Genomic DNA, 19,193 nt, shown 5'->3' on the forward strand with positions numbered 1-19,193 from the left:
TGACCAGCAAAGGACACAAGGCACCAGTGCTGCTCCCAGGCCATGGCAGCACAAATCCCAGCTCCATTTCCTACTCTGCTTCATCTGCAGCTTTTGGGACTCTCTTTTCTGCTTGTTAATCACACATGAAATCCCTTTTTGTCCCATCCCTTGCCACCCTGGCAGAGCCCCACGCTCTGTGATCCTTGCACTGGAGACAAAAGCAGCAGCAGCAGAGCTCAGGGGCATCCTGGAGCACTGATCCCCATCCCAAATCCAGTTCCCAGGGCACAATCTCATTAAGAAAGGAAGAAATTGGTGAAATTAATAAATTGGTGCTGCCTGCAGCCCGATCATCACCTCTCAAACATTTTGTGTTTAAACATCAGTTTGATTCTCTAATTCCAATGGTTTTATTCCTTTGACAATCAATTTGCTCATCGAGGGAATCTTTTCTTCTTGGTGACAAGTGGCGCAATCTAAAGCACTGCTCAGCTTTAGACTGGAATTGGACCAGAAATGCAGCTTTAAATCAAAATAACTGCTTCAAAACACTCCTCCATGCCCAAAACAAGGCCTTGGACTGGAGACAAAAGCAGCAGCAGCAGAGCTCAGAGGCATCCTGAGAGCAGCAAACTCAGCAGTTCTGAGCCCTGCAGCCAAACCCAACCCCTGAGCGCAGCCAGGGAACACCAGGATGTCCCTCCTGCGGCAGGGATCCCCATCCCAAATCCCATTCCCACCTAAGAACGGGCACAACCTCATAAAGAAAGGAAGAAATTGGGGAAATTAATAAATTGGTGCTGCCTGCAGATGGATCCTCAGCTCTCATTCTCTGTTTCAACATGAGTTTGATTCTCTCATGTCAATGGTTTTATTCCTTGGAATGAAATTATTCCAATTTGCTCACCCAGGGAACCTTCCCTTTTTCCTGGAGACAAGTGGTGCTTGTTCCTTTTTCTGAGACTGTCCAGCTTTAGATTGGAATTGGATCAGAAACGCAGCTTTAAATCAAAATAAAGCTTTCAAGCACTCCTCCATGCCCCAGGCAAGGCATTCTGATGCTGCTGGGAGGAAATGCATGGCTGAGCTCTTGGAAAAGGCCCCTTGGTTATCAGTCACCTACTGCTGCTTGGGCTAAAGGTTGGAGCAAAAGGGTAAAAAAACAGGTAGGGAGGTCCTAAAAAAAAGGGCGAAAAAAAACTTTTCCTTCTGAACACAATTCCCAGCTACTTTTGGACAGCACAGACTGAAAATCCCAATTTTTAAGACCTCAATTAATACAAAATCTACTGAGTGCTTAACACACATTTGGGTGTGTGTGGGAGGACTGATTTTAAACTCAGCTTTACAAAGCCATGTGTTTTGCTTGCCTAACACTAAAAACCTGTTGGGACTACCCAGCTGCCAGAATCTGAGTGCCCTAAAATAAAAATCAATCAGTAGAGCAGGAAGAAGTGGCTGGAGCTGTGTGATCCAGCATTTCCCAGCAGGGCTGATCCACAAGGAATCTTTGCTCAAGAAGCATCTCCCAGTCAAAGCCAGTCTGAAAAACACACTGCACTTCTCCTTGCATGCAGGAAACAGCAGGCAATCAATTCTGCATTTGATTTTTTGTGTTATTTCCATGTAATCCTGCCTGCAAGAAGCCAGGCTGGGAAAGGTCAAGCTGCTCAGCAGGCAGCAAATGTCCTTATTCTGTATAACTTCAATGTCTGGGCTGCTAAAATATTTTAAGGGATAAAATAGTTAAAATATTCAAATAAATAGTTAAAATACAAAAATAAATAGTTAAAATACAAAAATAAATGGTTAAAATATTAAAAAATAGTTAAAATATAAAAATTACTCAATTTTTAAAAAATAGTTAAAATACTTAAAAAATAGTTTAAATATTTTAAAAATAGTTAAAATATAAAAATAATAGTTAAACCATAAAAATAATAGTTAAAATGTTAAAATAATAGTTTAGTTACAATATAAAAATAGTTAAAATATTAAAATAATAGTTTAGTTAAAATATAAAAATAATAAATAAATATAAAAATAACAGTTAAATATAAAAATTGTTAAAATATAAAAAATTTGTAAGAAGTGTAAGTTGCAAGATCTTCAACTCCTAAAATCAGCACAGGAATGAAAGAGCTGCTCATTCCACCTGATAATTCCACTTTTGTTCCGATTGTTCAGTTGGAAAAAACTCCTATAAACCTACTTTACTATTATTTCCTTGTGTTCCTTCATCCCAGCAAAAACAGTAAATCAGCTTCCAGTATCGAACACAGATTTCCACAGACAAAATCCAACATACCCAGGACACCACTCTTCCATTGAAGCAGGGCAGCTTTGCATTGTCATCTGAGATCTCTTCCTTCACCACCCTGGAAAACAAAATAAAACAACAAAAGGAAGAAAATCAGGAATTTGAAATCACATCAGATCAGAAGGGACAATGGTTTTCTCCAATTGTTCAGGAAAAATGCAATTTATTCATTAAAATGTTGGTGCCAGCAGGTGCTCTGCGTTTAAAGAATGAGAGACTCTGAGAATAGAGGAAATAAATCAAAATAAAGGGTAGAACAACGTTCCAGACAACCACCCCAAACTGGGAGGCACTAAAATAATTTCAAGAATTTCCCATTTTGGAGTCTCCCCAGAGCCTTGAAATGTCTGATGGGGACTAAAATCCCCCTGTGCTGTGTCACAGATCACACATTTGTAGCAAAACCAGATTTTTGGCCTCAAATTCACTGCAGAACAGGGCCAGATTTGCTTTCGACAATCTGAAGCCTGAAGTCTCATCAAAATCTGTGGATCCACAAGCACATTTTCCTTTATTTATGTTTTTGTCTTGTTGCTGGGTGAAGAAAAACCACAATAACCACAAAGCAACTCACTGGGATAAAACAGTGGCGTGTTCAGGGGGGTGGTTAGAAGGGAGAAAAGAGCAAATTGATTTTTTTTTTAAATAAAAATAAATAACTCCACCACTAATCCACTAATGCCTGTATTCCCACACATTTTAAGGAATAAACTTTTTTTTTTTCCTCCACATTTATTTGCATTGTTAATGACTGGCAGGGCAATATTAGGCAATTTCACCCCCCATTTTTTTTTTTCTATTATTGGAAAGAAAAACATCGTAAAATATTCACTTAATTCCTAAACCATCTGTCCTCCCTTCATCTTTTGGCAGCAGGAATCAGATCATATGATCCCATTCTTGCTTTTAGTCATTTATCCTCAGACTCCAAGGAGCAAACTCCACTAAAAGCAGAAATTCAGGGCTTTAAAAACCCCTAAGAATGCAGAGAAGCTCTCAGACCTGTAATTCTGGAGCTGCAAACCCAGGATTTCAACACCTGGATCTCCATGGACAGACTGGAATTTTGTGTGTTCCCACAGGGAACACTCACTCAGCACAGCTCCAGTGCTGGATCAGCAGAGAAAGGTGCTGCAAGAATTTTATCTGCATGTCTGAAAGGGCAGGATCTGCAGGAAATGACACTCAGGGCATCCCAGAAATCCCAGGTGAGAATTTCTGCACCCAGGAAAAGTCATACACAGAATTTCTGTTCCCAGCAAAAAATATAAACAGAATTTCTGCACCCAACAAAAATCACACAAAGAATTTCTGCTCCCAGTAAAAATAAACAGAATTTCTGCACCCAGCAAAAATCACACCCAGGATATCTACACCCAGCAAAAATCACACACAGAATTTCTGCACCCATAAAAACCATATACAAAATTTCTCCCATATACATATATAATTTCTTTTAATATAATATATATCATAAATATAGATCATAAAATAATAAATCAGCCTTCTTAAACATGGAGTCAAGATTCTCATCTCTTCCCAAAACAGCATGACAAGGAAAAAAGGTGATTTCTCCCAAAAACTTCCTGAGGTGAAGAATATTCCAACTCAAAACAGCACAGAAAGGGAAAAAAAAGTGATTTTCCTCAGAGACCTCATCCTGAGGTGAAAAAAAATTCCAACTCAAAACAGTGTAACAAGGACAAAAGGTGATTTCTCCCTAAAATCTCTTCCTGAGGTAAAGAATATTCCAGTCCAAAACAGCGTGGAGGGGAAAAAAAGTGATTTCTCCCAGAAACCTCATCCTGAGGTGAAGAATATTCCAACCCAAACCAGTATAAGAGGACAAAAAAGTGATTTTTCTTAGAGACCTCTTCCTGAGGTGAAGAATATTCCAATCCAAAACAGCACGGCAAGGAAAAAAAAGTGATTTATCCCAGACCTCATCCTGAGGTGAAGAATATTGGCACTGGATGTGGTCCACCCTGGAGATAAATCCCCAGAGCTCTCAACCTGATTGCTAATGGACACCGTGTTTGAAAATAAGACCAAAGAGCATCTGATAGCAAGGCCCAGAGAGGGAGACGTTTATCCCCTGTCAGAAAAAGGGGTTTTTATTTCCCAGGTCACGTCCTGCCTGTTGGCAGCCCTGCTCCAGCACACACAACCTCCCGTTTAACTGGGGCTGGGCACAGCAAACAAACACCTGGCCACAAAGTTGGAGCAAAAATGACATTTCCAGGTCACAGCAGCTCTGCCTGCCCTGCTCCCGCATCCAGGTTTGCCCCATGGAAAAGGAGTGCCCAGCACACCAAAAAATCAGAGATTTTTCTCCAATATTCACAGGCAATATTCAATATTCTTCATAGACTTGTAATGTCTCCCTCTTTACCACAGAAACATCTCCATGCACAAAACATCTTTTAATTCATCCCTCAAATGCATCTACCAGGTGGAAGGAAGGTAAAAGAACAGAGGGAGAAGAAAATAAAACACCTGGCCACAAAGTCTGAACAAAGCTCTGCCTGCCCTGCTCCCACCTCCAGGTTTGCCCCTTGGAAAAAGAGAGCACAGCACACCAAAAATTTAGAGATTTTTCTTCAATATTCACATAAAATATTCAATATTCTTCACAGACTTGTGGCATCTCCCTCTTTGCTGCAATCCTGAAAAATCTCCTTGCACAAAAAGCTTTTAATTCATCCCTCAAATGCATCTACCAGGTGCAATGAAGGTAAAATAACATAGCCAAGGTCACATCAGAGACAAATCATGAAAAATACCCCACTCTTCACCCAAACACCAGCAAAGCCCCCACATCCATGAATATCTGCACAAAAACAAACAAACAAAACCAAAAAACCCAAAAACCCAAACAAAAAACCCCAAAAAAACGAAAAAACAACCACCAAAAAAACCAACCAACCAAACAAAACCAAAAACAAACCCACAACAAAAACAAACAAAAAACTACAAACCAAAAAGGGGGTGCGGAAATGTGGGGCAGGGGAGGAGGGAGCAGCTCCAGCAGCTCACATCCTCTGCTTTATTTGACTTTGAGGAGATTTCAGCACTAATTAGCAAATTAAACAATCACTGCTGGGAGCAGCCCCTCCTTGCTGTGGCTTCCTGGAATTGTGCGGATGCTCTGGCTCTCCCTGCACAATTTGGGATTTCTGCCTTTCCCAAACCTCTCACCTCACCTCAGCATCCTGAATTTTTCTTTTTTTCCAGACAGGATTTCAGCCTGAAAATCAAGGATTGTTGAGGCTCAGCCTCCCCCTCCTATATAATTTTCTTTTTCTCATATACAGTTTTCTTTTTCTTATATATATAATTTCTTTTTTCTCATGCATCATTTTCTTTCTGCCAAGAAGAATTCCTGATTCCACACAAACTGGGATGCACCTGATGGCACCTGAACCCGACAAACCTATAATGGCTCTGATTCATCAGCACTGAGTTAATTGGTAATTAAACAATGAGTTTGATAATGCTGCACTCTCATCGTGCATGCCTGGCACAGGCTGCATTCTCCACAATTAGCTTGGTGATTTTTCATTGCACTTGGAAAAAGAAATATTTTATTTTAATAATAAAATTCTCCTTTCCTCCAGCACCACAAAGATAGGAAATGCAGGGTTGATTTTTCATTCCACTTGGAAAAATGAGGTTCTGCCTGCAATTATCAGTATTTATATTCATGTATTTATGTAGTTAATTCATGGATTTATAGCCCAGTTATCCTCTGCCACATCTGATCTCCAGCACCACACTCATTGCCCACAGGATTGACTCTTCCCTGGTTTTTCCACCCCACCTTTATTCCTGCAGGGATATTTGGCATGCCAGGGATAATTCCAAATATTTTTGGCATGTGAGGGATAATTAATTCATCACCTTCCAGGGATGCTGTAGAGGTTTTGGCACCTTGGTCCTGCACCAAAGCTCAAATTAAGCTAAGTTTAAGCATATGAATGATACAAGAATTATTGTGTTCTTTAAGCAGAGGATCAGCCCAAATCTGCACTGATTTTAAACATAAAGCTTCACTTTTTCTGGTTATTCAAGGATAATTCAATTTACTGAGGCTCTGCCCTGTAGCACAGTGCTGCGTCACCTCGAGCTGGGACATTGCACTGCTGGAAAAGTGCAGAACAGCCCTGCTGAAAAGTTCCTTGGAATTTTCTGAAGTTTAAAGACAGAATTTGGAGCAGCAGAAAACCTCCTTACTTGGTGAGGGAAGCCAGGAATTCTGCTCAGGAACACAAATCCAAAATGAATCCCAAAAAGAGGGAGGGAAGCACAGAGAAACTTTAGCCACCCTCCCAATGCAGGAGGAAATTCTCCTTTCCTCTGAAAATAAAGTCATGTGCTGAATTTACAGGGATAAACACTGGAATAAAATGGGATTTTCAGCAGAAAACCTCCTTGCTTGGAGAGGGGTTTAGGAACACAAATCCAAAAAGAAAGTTGGGAAGGAGGGAAGCACAGAGAGCCTTCAGCCACCTTCCCAATGCAGAAAAAGGAATGAAAATAAAGTAATGTGCTGAATTTACAGGGATAAACAGAGGAATAAAATGGGTTTTTCTTCCTTGTGTGACTCTGCAAAGGGAATTTCCACGTGCAGCAATCCCATTTTGCCCTCTGCATCACACTGCAAGGTCCTGGCAGCCCTCAGCACTGCCACAGGGACTCCTTCCAAAAAATCCCACATGTTTTGAACCAACTGCTGCTTGGGCTGCCAGCCCAGCCCTGCCTCATCCTCCCCTTTCAGCCCCAAGCCAGAAATCCTGCCCCATTCCCTCCAAATGAAGTATAACGTATTTTTATAAAATATTTAAAATTAAATATTGTATAAAAATATTTTCTATTTTATACGTAATATATTAAAATATTTTATATTTTATACTTAATTTACTTACTTAAATTTACTTAATAAATATTAAGATATTTTTATAAAATATTAAAATATTAATGACTGGCTGTCCAAGAGCAGTGGCATGCAGGGAATATAATTTGCTTTTCTGCTCCTTAAGGAACAATATTTCAATAGCTGTGCAGTGCTCAAAGTGTGAAAATCCCACTAAAATACAGACTTTCATGGCATTTAAATTGAGATCTATAGAGTCTGGTTTGATTGTAGCACTGCTAGACACAACTGTGCATGGTGTTATATCTCACTCCATGCCCAGCTAAACTAGAAAAAATATTATTTTTGCAGAGAAGCCAAGGAAACGGGTGATTTTTAGAATCCTAAAACCTTAACATTTCTTTTCTTCAATTTCTTTTCCTCAATTTCCTCAGAAAGGGTTTGGAATAAAACAAGCAAAGCATTTTAGCCCCACTGAAAATCTCCAGGCTTTTCTCTTAGTTCCCTTTTTCCTCCCTGTATTATTTAGTAAATTATTTATGTGCCTGGATTTCAATCTCCCAGGTGTTAATGAATTTATTCCCAAGGGACACGCACATCTCTGCCAGAAAAACAAGAAAAATCTCAGTACAAAGGGACAGGTCACAAAAATCCTGACCTGAACCCACATTCCCAATAAACAATAAATATTAACAAACCCCCATAAAATTAAGCAGTTCTTGAGAACAGCTTAGGGGGAAAAAAAACCAAACCTGTAAAAGCTTTAATGTTTAATGCCCATTTCCAACAGCTGCCTGGGGTTTGGCTTTCCCTAGGGTGCAATTATGCTCCAAACTCAGGGCAGGACACTGAAAATAAAATAAAAAAGCTCTCAGGGATGAGCAGGGTGGGAATCCAAAGCTCTGCAGGTCCTGAGAGCTCCAAAACACCGTCCCAGGGCACTTCACTCCTCACACCACGAAAAACTGGGTCCAAAAATAAAAATAAAAAATCAAAAAAACAAAAAAGAAAAACCTCTTTTCTTCATACCAGGTAATAAATTCCACCCACACTGCAAATTCAAAGTATAACTGGACCTACAGGTTGGTTTGGGTATTAAAAGAGAGATTCCCAGCTTGTCATAAAGTCCCATAAATTAAATCCCATAAATGAAGGAACAGGCAGTTTTGGGATGGGATTGTGGTGTCTCTTTAAAGATTTGCACCACACCGAGTGAAAAATCTGTGTTTTCACTGCGGGAAAGGTTTTCCAGAAGAGAAATTAAACAAGATTTTGGTAATAAATGCAATTCCCCAGCCCCACCTTCACGTTTAGGCATGGATTTGCTATTCCAAGCTATTCCAAGCTCCATTTTTTTCTACTATTTCACTTAGAAAAATTGCATTTCTAGCACAGATTGCAGGATTTTGGTGTCCACAGAACCATGGCCAGCCAACCTCCCTTATTTCAGGAGTGGCAAGGGAAAGGCAGAGATTATTTCATTTATTATTGTGCTCCTGAAGAACTGAGAACACAAAGCTCAGGGATTCACAGGGTACCTGACACAGATTTTTGAGTTCTTTATCATTTGTCCAATTTAGAGGATCCAGAAGGACACAAAAATTCTGTATTCCAGGTGGATCAGAAGCTTTTCCCACCAACTCTTTGTCCCTCATCCAAAAAAAACCACATTTGCCAACAGCTCTTTGAGTCATTTAAGGGAAATAAAAATTACAGAGCTCTAAAACCACAAATCACTCAGCTAAAACTTTTTAAAACTGCCAAGAATGCAGCAAGAAATGGTGCTCCTCCAAAAATTCCTCATGGAAACATCATCCAGGAGCTGGAAAAATCCCCAGGGAGCTTTTTCTGGGAGGGGCCCCATGGAATTCTTCACCTGCCCAGCTCTGCCTGTTTGTTTTCCCACCTCCCACTCCTGAAAAATCATCTCAGCAACCTGAGAGAAACAGCTCAGATAAAAGGGGCTGGGATTTTGTGCATCACGGGGAGAGAAATGAACCTTTTTCCATATGCAAAATTGCATTCCAAAGCTGCACCAGCCCAACTGCATTTGACTTCTAAATGAGAATTTGATGGAATTCCAGAATTTGATGGTTTGGGTTGGGAGGGATTTGAAAATTCAACCCAGGGTGTTCCAACCTGGCCTTGGACATGTCCAGGGACGGGGCAGCCACGGATTCTCTGGGAAATCCATCCCAGGGAAAAAATCCCATCCCAAAAATCCCCTCTAAAACTCCCCTCTGTCCCTCCAGAGCTCTATCACCTCACATTCTCAGAAATGTTTATAAACCTGTTATTTGTAGCTTTAAATCCACAATCCAACAGAACTTTGGCCTTAAATTTTCCAGGAATTAATCTGAAAGAAAGTGGGGAAAAAATCAGAAAATCCTCTCAGGAGTTAGAAACCAACTCCTAACTCACCCTTAGGGCAAGGGTGATAACAGAAAAAAGGCAAAAAAATGCTTCTCATGTCCCTCTCCTATTCAAAATTACCCCATTCAGCTCCCAATCCCAATCCCAAACTGGATTCCTACTGCTTAAAATCCCATTTTCTCACTGGTTTTCATCCAAAAAACCAATTTTTAGCTGCAGCTCCAAGTGCAGATTGAAGGGGAGTTCTTTGGCTGATACCAAAGGAATGCTGAAAAAGCCACTCCTTGGACCTAATGATGAAGTTACAGCACAGCAAGAGATCTGGCAGTCAGGATTCCTGGTTTTAACTCCTCTCAGGGGTTGGAAGAATCAGAAAATCCTCTCAGGAGTTGGAAACCAACTCCTGACTCACCTCAGGGCAAGGGTGAGAACAGGGGTGCTGCACTGAAAAAAAGGGAAAAAATACTTCCCATGTTTCTTTCCTATTAAAATTTACCCCATCAGCTCCCAAACTGGATTCCTACTGCTTTAAATCTCATGTTCTCTCCGGTTTTCAACCAAAAAACCAATTTTTAGCTGCAGCTCCAAGTGCAGATTGAAAGGGAGCTCTTGGGCTGATACCAAAGGAATGCTGAAAAAGCCACTCCTTGGAGGAGTCCCTGCAGAAGAATAATCAGAGGAGCATTAGTGCACACAATGGAAAGAATGAGGATTTGAACCTCACCCAAAGGGTGCCAGAACAGACACAACTCTGCTCTTCCTCCTGCCCCACTCACAGGAACCACAACAAACAGGAATTTTTATCCAGTTCTGGACAGAAAATGTCTTTAGGATGGTTGTTCTTCACTGAAACTCTGCTGTCCACACTGGAACAGCAAAACCTCAAACCAGAAAATTAAATAAATACATTTACAGAAAATTAAATATGTTTAATTAATAAATAAATGTACAGAAAATTAAATATGTTTCATTAAATAGACTTACAGAAAATTAAATATGTTTAATTAAATAAATAAATTTACAGAAAATTTAACATCTTTAATTGCCTGGATCCTCCACATTGATCCTTCTGTGCTCCTGCAAGTTACTGATTGTGTTTTATGAGCTTTGCTCTGGAAATATCAAATATTTCAGAGCAGAAAGGGATTCCTGTTGCAGGATCTGTCAGAGATTCCTGATGAATCATTTGGATCCCACACAGCTGTCACTGTTCCACCACCAGAACCCAGGCATCACAAACTGCAGCTTTATTTTTAGATGTGTTCATTAGCTGTCATTTTTTTAATCATCAAAGAATTAACAGAATTCTGTGGGGCAGTAACCTGAGAATCAGCAGTGCCACCGATGGGAAATGGCCTCTGAGCTTTGCCCTCAGGAAAGAATCAGTGGCTGGAATTAATTAAATCAGCTGATGACACAGCCCCTAGTCTAGAAAAACATTCCTCAAATATCACCTCTCCTAAATTTCACTGCTGGTGAATGCTGTCACAGCAGTGAGGCTGTTACAGAACATCCCTGCTTGGTTTTCCAGCAACCAGAATAAAAACAGAAGCTACAAAAGCACTTCCATTTGGACATCTTGCACCTTAAAATCAGCATTATGGTACAGATGGAGGAAGGAGGAAAGCAGAGAAAAGGCAGGGCCATCCCTGTGTGGGTCAGAACTGGCACAGGGGAAAGTGGCAGGGCAATACATTAAAAAAATTATATTAAATTTGAAATTTAATAATTAAAATATTTAATTTATAATGTATAATATAAACTTATAAATATATAATATATATAATATATAATATATATTATATATATTTTAATTTAATTATTTAAATTATATTAATTTAAAATTAAATTAATTTATAATGTAATTTATAATATAATAATTTTATATATTATATATATATATATTTATAATATAAATTTATAATTTAATTTATGAATTAAACTGTAAGCAAAGCTCAGATGGGAATGTCACCCTCCCACACCTCCTCCTGCACCTTCCAAGGAGCAAAGAACCCAGGGCTTGAATTCCATTGAATTCCATGCCCCATGCAGGACCCAGCTCCATCCCATCCCATCCCAGCTGGAAAGCATTCAGCACGTGCAGGGTTTGTGAGCACAGGATTTATTCCATTATTTCAGCATCCAGGAAAGGCTGGGCCTTAATTACAACAGCATGTGCAGAATTGCAAGGAGTCAGCTCCTTCCAATCCTGCAGGAAAACATTTGTTTTCCTAACACAACCACTGCTTTTCACATTGCACAGTGAAAAAAAAATCAGGGATTTCGGGACCAAACCAAATCCCAGCTCGACACCATTGGGGAGGACACCACAGGGACACCCAAAATGTCCCTGAAGCTCCACTTCCAGGCAAGAGCTGCTCTGGAGGAGATTTTCAGGCACAGAAAGGAGAAATTCGAGAGCCACAGCTCTGTTATGGTTTGTGGCAACAGCAGCTGGAATTGCCTGTTTGCAACAATTAAAAGGATGGAGCTATGCCAAAGGAGTTGGGAGGGATTTTGGGATTTTGGTTCTTCCCCCAGAGGGCTCTGGGCACTGCCCAGGAGCTCCCAGGGATGGGATTTTGGGATCTCTGGGCTGGATAATCCCTCCTAGTTTAGGATATTCCATGTTTCCACAAAAAGTCTGTTTCCAATCCTGCAGGAAAACATTTCTTTTCCTAACACAACCACTGCTTTTCACATTTCAGTGAAAAAATTCAGGATTTTAGGGACTGCCCTAAACGGACCGAGCCAAATCCCAGCTTGGCACCATTGGGGAGGACACCCAAAATGTCCCTGCAGCTCCACTTCCAGGCAAGAGATTTTCAGGCACAGAAGGGAGAAATTAGAGAGCCACAGCTCTGTTATGGTTTGTGGAAACAGCAGCTGGAATTGCCTGCGTGCAACAATTAAAAGGATGGAGCTGGGCCAAGGGAGTTGGGAGGGATTTGGGGAGTTTGGTTTTCCCCCAGAGGGTTCTGGGCACAGCCCCAGGGGATGGTCCCAGCCCCAGGAGCTCCCAGGGTGGGATTTTGGGGTGTCTGGGCTGGATAATCCCTCCCAGCTCAGGATATTCCATGATTCAACAAAAAGTCAGTTTGCAGATAAGATGATGAAAACAAAGCCCATTTTTACTACTAACACTCACTAAGACAGCCAAAATTCAGCTGAATTTTCTTCTGATTTCAGAATTTTCTTCTGATTTTCCCAAATATTTTGGGTTCAGAGAGGCACAAACACAAAAGGAACAAGACATAGAAAATAAATGCAAACAAAGCTCAGGAGTCCTACATCAGAGTCACTCTGAGCTGTCTCGAGGCCATGGATTGTCACCAAATGCTGTTGATTAAATAACAGAGACTGAATTTCCAGGTCTTGATCCTTGCAGCCCTTCATCTTCCATCATGTCCATTTCTAAGAATAACAGACAAGTTTCACCTTAATTTTCATACTAATAAGAAAATCCACTCTAGGGTTTGTTACAAACTTTGTTTCCTGGTCAAAGACCATTTCCAAGAAGAACAGACAAATTTCATCCCAATTTTCAGACTAATAACAAAATCCACTCTAGGGTTTGTTACAAACTCTGTTTCCTGGTTAAAAGCCAAAACATCCCCGTGTGTTCGAGATGCCTCAGCATAGTTTATATTTCCTACTTGTAAATTTCTGTGGCACTGGGAACCATGCAGCTGCTGCCTGAACAATCCCAACCTCCTTTAGTGAAATCAAACCACAAACATTGAATTTCTACGACAACAACGTGTCCCTGTCACTCAGGGAGGTGAAGGAGGGATATTTACCAATAATCACATTTATTCTGAAAATAAACATTTTGTAGGGTTGCTTCCCCCCTCAAAAAAAAAATGTTTGCACAAGTGAGAAAAACAAGAAGTCAATCCACGAACACTCCTGTGGTTACAAGCCAACACTAACAACTCACCACATCAGAAATCCGTGTCAACAAACAATATCCACATTCCACCAGGGAGAAAAACACAATCAGCATGAAAGGTTCAGGTCTCAGGGATAAAAAAGAGGCTGCACAACACATCCAAGGATGCTTGGGGTGATCTATCTCACCAAACACCAACCCTGCACCTCAACCACGGCGTTGTTTTGGAGTCAGGTCCGCACGAGTTTCCCACAAACCTGCTCCATATTTTTTTTTTTTTTAATTCCTGGCAAGGTATTTAACTGCGCAAAATTGCCTTGCCAGCGACAGATGTGAGTACAAAGAGAAGTGATTTGCTACAAAAGGATTAATACATTTTGAAAGTTACTGTCTGGCAAGCTGTCAAAGGGACTTGCATTGTTTTATTTTATTCTGGCTGTCGCCAAGCCCGGTGGCATAGGACGATGTCAAACCCCTGGCTCGGGCGCTCAGCTGCCTCTGGCCACCACAGAGGTCATCTCAAAGTCCAGCCCTGCTTTCATCCAGCTCAGCTTGTGCCCTTGGAAGAGGGCATTGACCGTCTGTCACCTGTTTGGCCACTGACCATCTTCAGCCGAGGGTTTCACAGCTGCTGGCCCAGCACAGCCCCTGGAGCTGTCTGACCACAAGGTGATTGTCACCTGTTCAAACAGGGACTGTGTGACACCTGTGTGGCCACTGACCACCTGACACCTGTGTGGCCAGGGACCATCCGACATCTGTTTGGCCCCAGTGGATTTGACAGTCACGGTCTGAGCACAGCCCCTGAACCTGTCTGACCACTGACCACTGTCACCTGTCTGACCACTGACCAGTTTGTACCCATTTGACCACTGAGCATTTCATACCCATTTGACCACTGACCACTTCACTCCCGTTTGACCAGGGACCGTCTGACACCTGTCTGACCTCGAGGATTTGACAGCTGTGGTCTGAGCACAGCCCCTGGCACCGTTTGACCCCTGACCACTTGTCAGCCATTAGGACACTGACCATTCCATTTGACCACTGACCATTCCACACCCGTTTGAGCACTGACCCCTTGTCCCCCATTTTTTTGACCACTGACCATTTCACACCCATTTGACCACCAACCAGTCATCACCCATCTGACCACTGACCATTTCACACAAGCTTGGCCACTGACCATTCCATGTGACTACTGACCATTCCACGCCTCTTTGACCACTGACCCCTTCTCCCCCATTTGACATTCATTTGACCACCAATCCTTTGACATTCATTTGACCACTGACCATTTCACACTCGTTTGGCCACTGACCATTCCATTTAACCACTGACCATTCCACACCCGTTTAACCACTGACTCCTTGTCCCCTATTTGACATTCATTTGACCACCGACCTGTTTGACCACCAACCCTTTGACATTCATTTGACCACCAACCACCTATCACCCGTCTGACCACCGACCATTCCACACCCGTTTAACTAATGACCCCTTCTCCCCCATTTGACATTCATTTGACCACTGACTATTTCACGCCCGTTTGACCACTGACCACTCGTCCCCCATTTACCCACCGACCACTTCACACCCGTTCAACCGGGGCCGCCTGTCACCCGTCCGACCCCGAGGATGTGACACCCGTCAGATCTGTGACAGCGGCGGTGGTAGCGCTGCCCGCGGTTCCCCTGCTCTTCCCCGGGACCCCTCGGCGCTCACCCTGGGCCCGCCCGCCCTGCCCGGGCGCTGCGCGGCCTCCCCGGGCGCGGTGACAGCTGCGGCAGCCCGTCCCCGCCGCCCCGGCCCTGGCCCGGGGGCAACGCGGCGACTCCGGGCGGGCCCGTGGCGCTCCTGAGGGGGCACGGGGGGGTCCCGGGGCACGGCGGGGCGCGATCGCGGCAGCCCCGAGCCCGCGGCCCGGCGCGCCCGCCATGTTCGCGGCGCCGGCGGTGCCGAGCGGGGCCGGGCCGGACCGAGCCCGGCAGGTGCCCCGGGGATGCTGCGAGCCCTGCCCGGCCCGCGGCCCGCAGAACGCAGCGAGGGCCGGGGTCGCGCCCGGAGCGCGGCCGCTCACCCGAAATCCTGGTCCATGGACTTGAAAAAGAACTTGTAGCTGTGCACGGGCCGGTTGCTGAGGACATTTTTGAAATCGGCCAGCGTGACTTTCTCCGGCGGCACGGGCAGCTTCACCAGGTACGGCGTTTCCTCCTCGTCGATGTGGTAAATGATCTTGGTCTCCGCCATGGGCGAGCGCAGCGGGGGCGGCCGGGCCGGGCCTCGGCCGGCGCTCGGCTGCGCTGTCGGCCTTGCCCACAGGAAGGGAGCGCCGGGCTCAGGCTCGGGATCCCTGCACTGCTCTCTAGCTGCCCGACCCGGGAACGGCAGCGCGCCCGCCCCGCCCGCATCCTCCGGCCGCCCCGCCGGCCTCGCTGCGCCGCCGCCGCCGCGGCGCTGCCCGGGCCGGGGGCGGCGGGCCCGGCCTGAGGGGGAGCGGGGCGGCCCCGGGCAGCGCCCTCCGCCCGCTCCGCGGCCCCCGCTCCGCGCCCGCGGCGCCCGCACACCGCCCCTGCCGGCCCGGCGGCAGCACGGCCCGGGCCAGCGGGAGGGTGGGGATGGGATGGAGGGGTGGGGAGGGAAGGGGAAGGGGATGGGAATAGGGTGGGGGTGGGATGGGTATGGGGAGAGGGGAGAGGAAAGGGGAAAGGATGGGATGAGAATAAGAACAGGGATGAGGAGAGGAGAGAGGATGGGATGGGGAAAGGGGATTGGAATGGGGAAAGGGGATGGGAATGGGGATGGGGAGAGGATGGAATGGGAAAGGAAAGGGGATGGGGAGAGGGAAAAGGATGGGATGGGGAAGGGGATGGGATGGGATGGGATGGGATGGGATGGGACGGGACGGGATGGGATGGGAAAGGGGTTGGGGATAGGGAAAATGACAGGATGGGAAAGGAAAGGGGATGAGGATAGGGAAAAGGATGGGATGGGGAAACAGGATGGGAATGGGGAAAGGGGAGAGGATGGGATGGGGATGAGGAGAGGGGAAAGGATGGAATGGGAAAAGGGATGGGAATGAGAATTGGGATCAGAAAAGGAAAGAGGATAGAATGGGAAAGGGGATGAAGATGAGAAAAGGGGAGAGGATGGGAGGGGATGGGATGGGAATGAGAAGAGGGAAAAGGATGGGATAGGAAGGGAAGGGAAAGGGGATGGGAATGAGAAAGGGGATGGGGATAAGAATGAGGATGAGAAAATGGGAGATGATGGGAATGGGGATGGGGATAGGGAGGGAAAGTGGATGAGATAAGAGAAAGGGATCAGGATAAGAATGGGGATGGGGATGAGGAAAGGCAAGAAGATGAGAATAAGAATAGGGATGAGGAAAAGGAAGAGGATGGGATGAGGAAAGGAAAATCAGAAAAAAAATCTTTAGTGCCACACAGGTGATATATTTGGAAAGAATTCATCCTTATTTCTATAAAGTCCCCAAAAACAAGAAAATGAAGATCTCAGAGCAGTGTTCTTAGGTCTCAAGGAATCTTCTGCTTATTAAAAAACCCTTTTTCAGTTAAACTCCAAAAATGTGAATTCACCTTTCTGTCCTAGCAGTTTCTGCAAGCACCCCAGTGCTCCTGTGTGGGAAGTGCACCAGAATCCATCAGAACCACTGTGCAGGAATGGGAAAGTTCCCTTTGGTGGGATCATAACTCTGGCATGAGCAATATTTTCTGAGTTCTTGCAGCATGAAACTCAGGCAAAACATTAACATTTGCTCCCCTCAGTTGGTATTTAACGACCTCCTGTGTTCCCTAGGTGTCCACCCAGAGCCTGAACCTGCTGAGAGCTCTGTTCTTGCTCCCTGAGCTTTGCTTTCACTGCTGACAGCTGGAAATAATCATTGTCAGATGATTACCCCGGAGCAGAGTGATCAGGCTGGCTCTGTGAGTCACAGAAAGCTCCCCAGAAAGCACAGGAGAGAGGAGAGCACTTTCATGCTGCAGTCAAAGCAGCATCTAATCCAATTAAAGAGAGGACACAGGAGTACAGGATGCAGCCCTGGCCCATCAGGGCTGACACCTCGTGTCTTACAGAGCTCAGGACTTAACACTTCAGCAAAAAAGAAACAAAATCTCTTGCTAATAGTGCTATGCTCTCTGTGATAGAGGGAAAAGTCTTGCAAGGCCCTGCAGGGAGCAAAGAGTGTCCTGAGGGATAAAAGCTGCTCACCCTTTTCTTCATTTTCACACACAGGGAATAAGCAAACCCTTTAAAAAAGCCATTTTAAAAAACTCTTTTAGAATTACAGCAATGCTTCTTTGCTTGTCTTGGGGAGTTCTCAGAGCTCTTCACACTCTGGGTGCTCAGCAGAGCTTCTGACCTAAACCACTGCCCCAAGATGTTTTTGGTTTAGGGATTCTAAATTTTTACTGGAGAATCTCTAAAACAATTCTTGAACCTCAGGTAGAACACATGACCTTAATGGGAAAAGAACTGAACCCTCCATTCTTGGGCAAACATTTTGCCGATATTTCAAAAATAAATGTGTAGAAAAGATGGGACAAAAGGGAAACCAAAGATCTGGGCACCCACCCAGAGGTGTCCTGGGTGGTTTTCATATCAAGAATTTATCTGTAAAAGAACAAAATTTCACTTTGAGGATTGTTGGCAAGATTGGCATTGACACAGAAGATGAACTTAAGATGGAAATGATCCCAAAGCAGAGAGAGTTTCAACTTCTCCTGGATCTGGTCTGGAAAATCTGCAAGGATTTTTTTTTTTTTTTCCCATTTATTCTCCCTCTGTGTGCAGTGAACTTTGGGCAGTCACTGACAATGAAATGGAGACATTAAACACTAGAGGGAAGCAAAAGACTTTGCAGTAACCTCTGCAAAGCTCCCTGGGGCTTAAATGTAATCAACATTTATTTGTGGTTTAGGTCCTCAGAACCTTTTATATCTAAACCTTTTAAAAGATTTAAGTTGAAATATAGAAAAAGTTTAGGATATAAAAATAGTTTAGGATATAAAAATAGTTTAAGATATAAAAAGTAGTTATAAAGATAACAAGGAGTTTAGAATGCAGAACTGTAGGTTTGTGTGTCATAACATGATTAACTAAGAAATCTTACTCTGTAACATGGGTCTATAAGATGAAATATTTAAGGATTGGATCAAAACCATAAATATCCTTGTTGGCAGTGTTTTATTGGTTAATAAATCTTTATAAGGTCTTGTAACTAAGGGTCTTGAGACCTTCTGAACCATGCTGTGAAGATGTGAGCTGAACTCACCCTTCCTATGTAAAAGATAAGAAAAATAAACTCATCATCAAAAACAACTCCTGCCAAGATCAGACACTTTTTTTTTTCCCTCCCGGCTGGGTTTTTTCCCTCAGTCCTGGTCAGTCTGCGAGGCGACGTTCATCGCCAGGGTTTGGGTGTGGACCGTCCAGGGACCGGGGTTTTTGTCAGGCAGGAGGATTTTTTGGAGGCTCTTGGGAACCACGTTCCCGAGGACCAACAATTGCTGGAGTGTAATTTAGCAGTTGTGATGAGAGGGATGGTGAGTTTGTGTGTAAGCTGAAGGGGATGTTAATGGTAGATGAGTGCTGTTTTTTGTGTGCTTTTGTTGGTTTGGGTTTCCTGTAACAATAAATCAACATGTAATGAAAACAGAAAAAGGTTATCATCTTGTGTTAATGTGTATTGCTCTGTATTGCAGGCTGAGCACAGGGTGAACTCTCTCCCC

General features: G+C 43.8%; 1 protein-coding gene across 4 annotated transcripts in view; it reads right to left on the reverse strand.

The window, feature by feature from the left end:
* Window positions 1–15,982, reverse strand: part of DVL1 (dishevelled segment polarity protein 1) — a 48,905-nt gene extending 32,923 nt beyond the window's left edge. For 2 of the 4 annotated variants that reach the window (XM_071449213.1, XM_071449214.1), the window contains exons 1-2: window positions 15,521–15,981; window positions 2,291–2,360 (exon numbers count right to left, since the gene is read on the reverse strand). In XM_071449213.1, coding sequence (XP_071305314.1) covers window positions 2,291–2,360; window positions 15,521–15,690 — 240 coding nt within the window. In that variant the 5' untranslated portion in view covers window positions 15,691–15,981. Of the gene's footprint in view, window positions 1–2,290; window positions 2,361–15,520 lie in introns of all 4 variants that reach the window. The other 2 variants (XM_071449212.1, XM_071449215.1) reach the window with 2 other exon arrangements.
* Window positions 15,983–19,193: the final 3,211 nt, after the last annotated feature.

This window comes from Agelaius tricolor, unplaced genomic scaffold (genome assembly GCF_023055355.1).
Source record: "Agelaius tricolor isolate 1412-34295 unplaced genomic scaffold, bAgeTri1.0.p SCAF_28, whole genome shotgun sequence".
NCBI classification, from domain to species: domain Eukaryota; kingdom Metazoa; phylum Chordata; class Aves; order Passeriformes; family Icteridae; genus Agelaius; species Agelaius tricolor.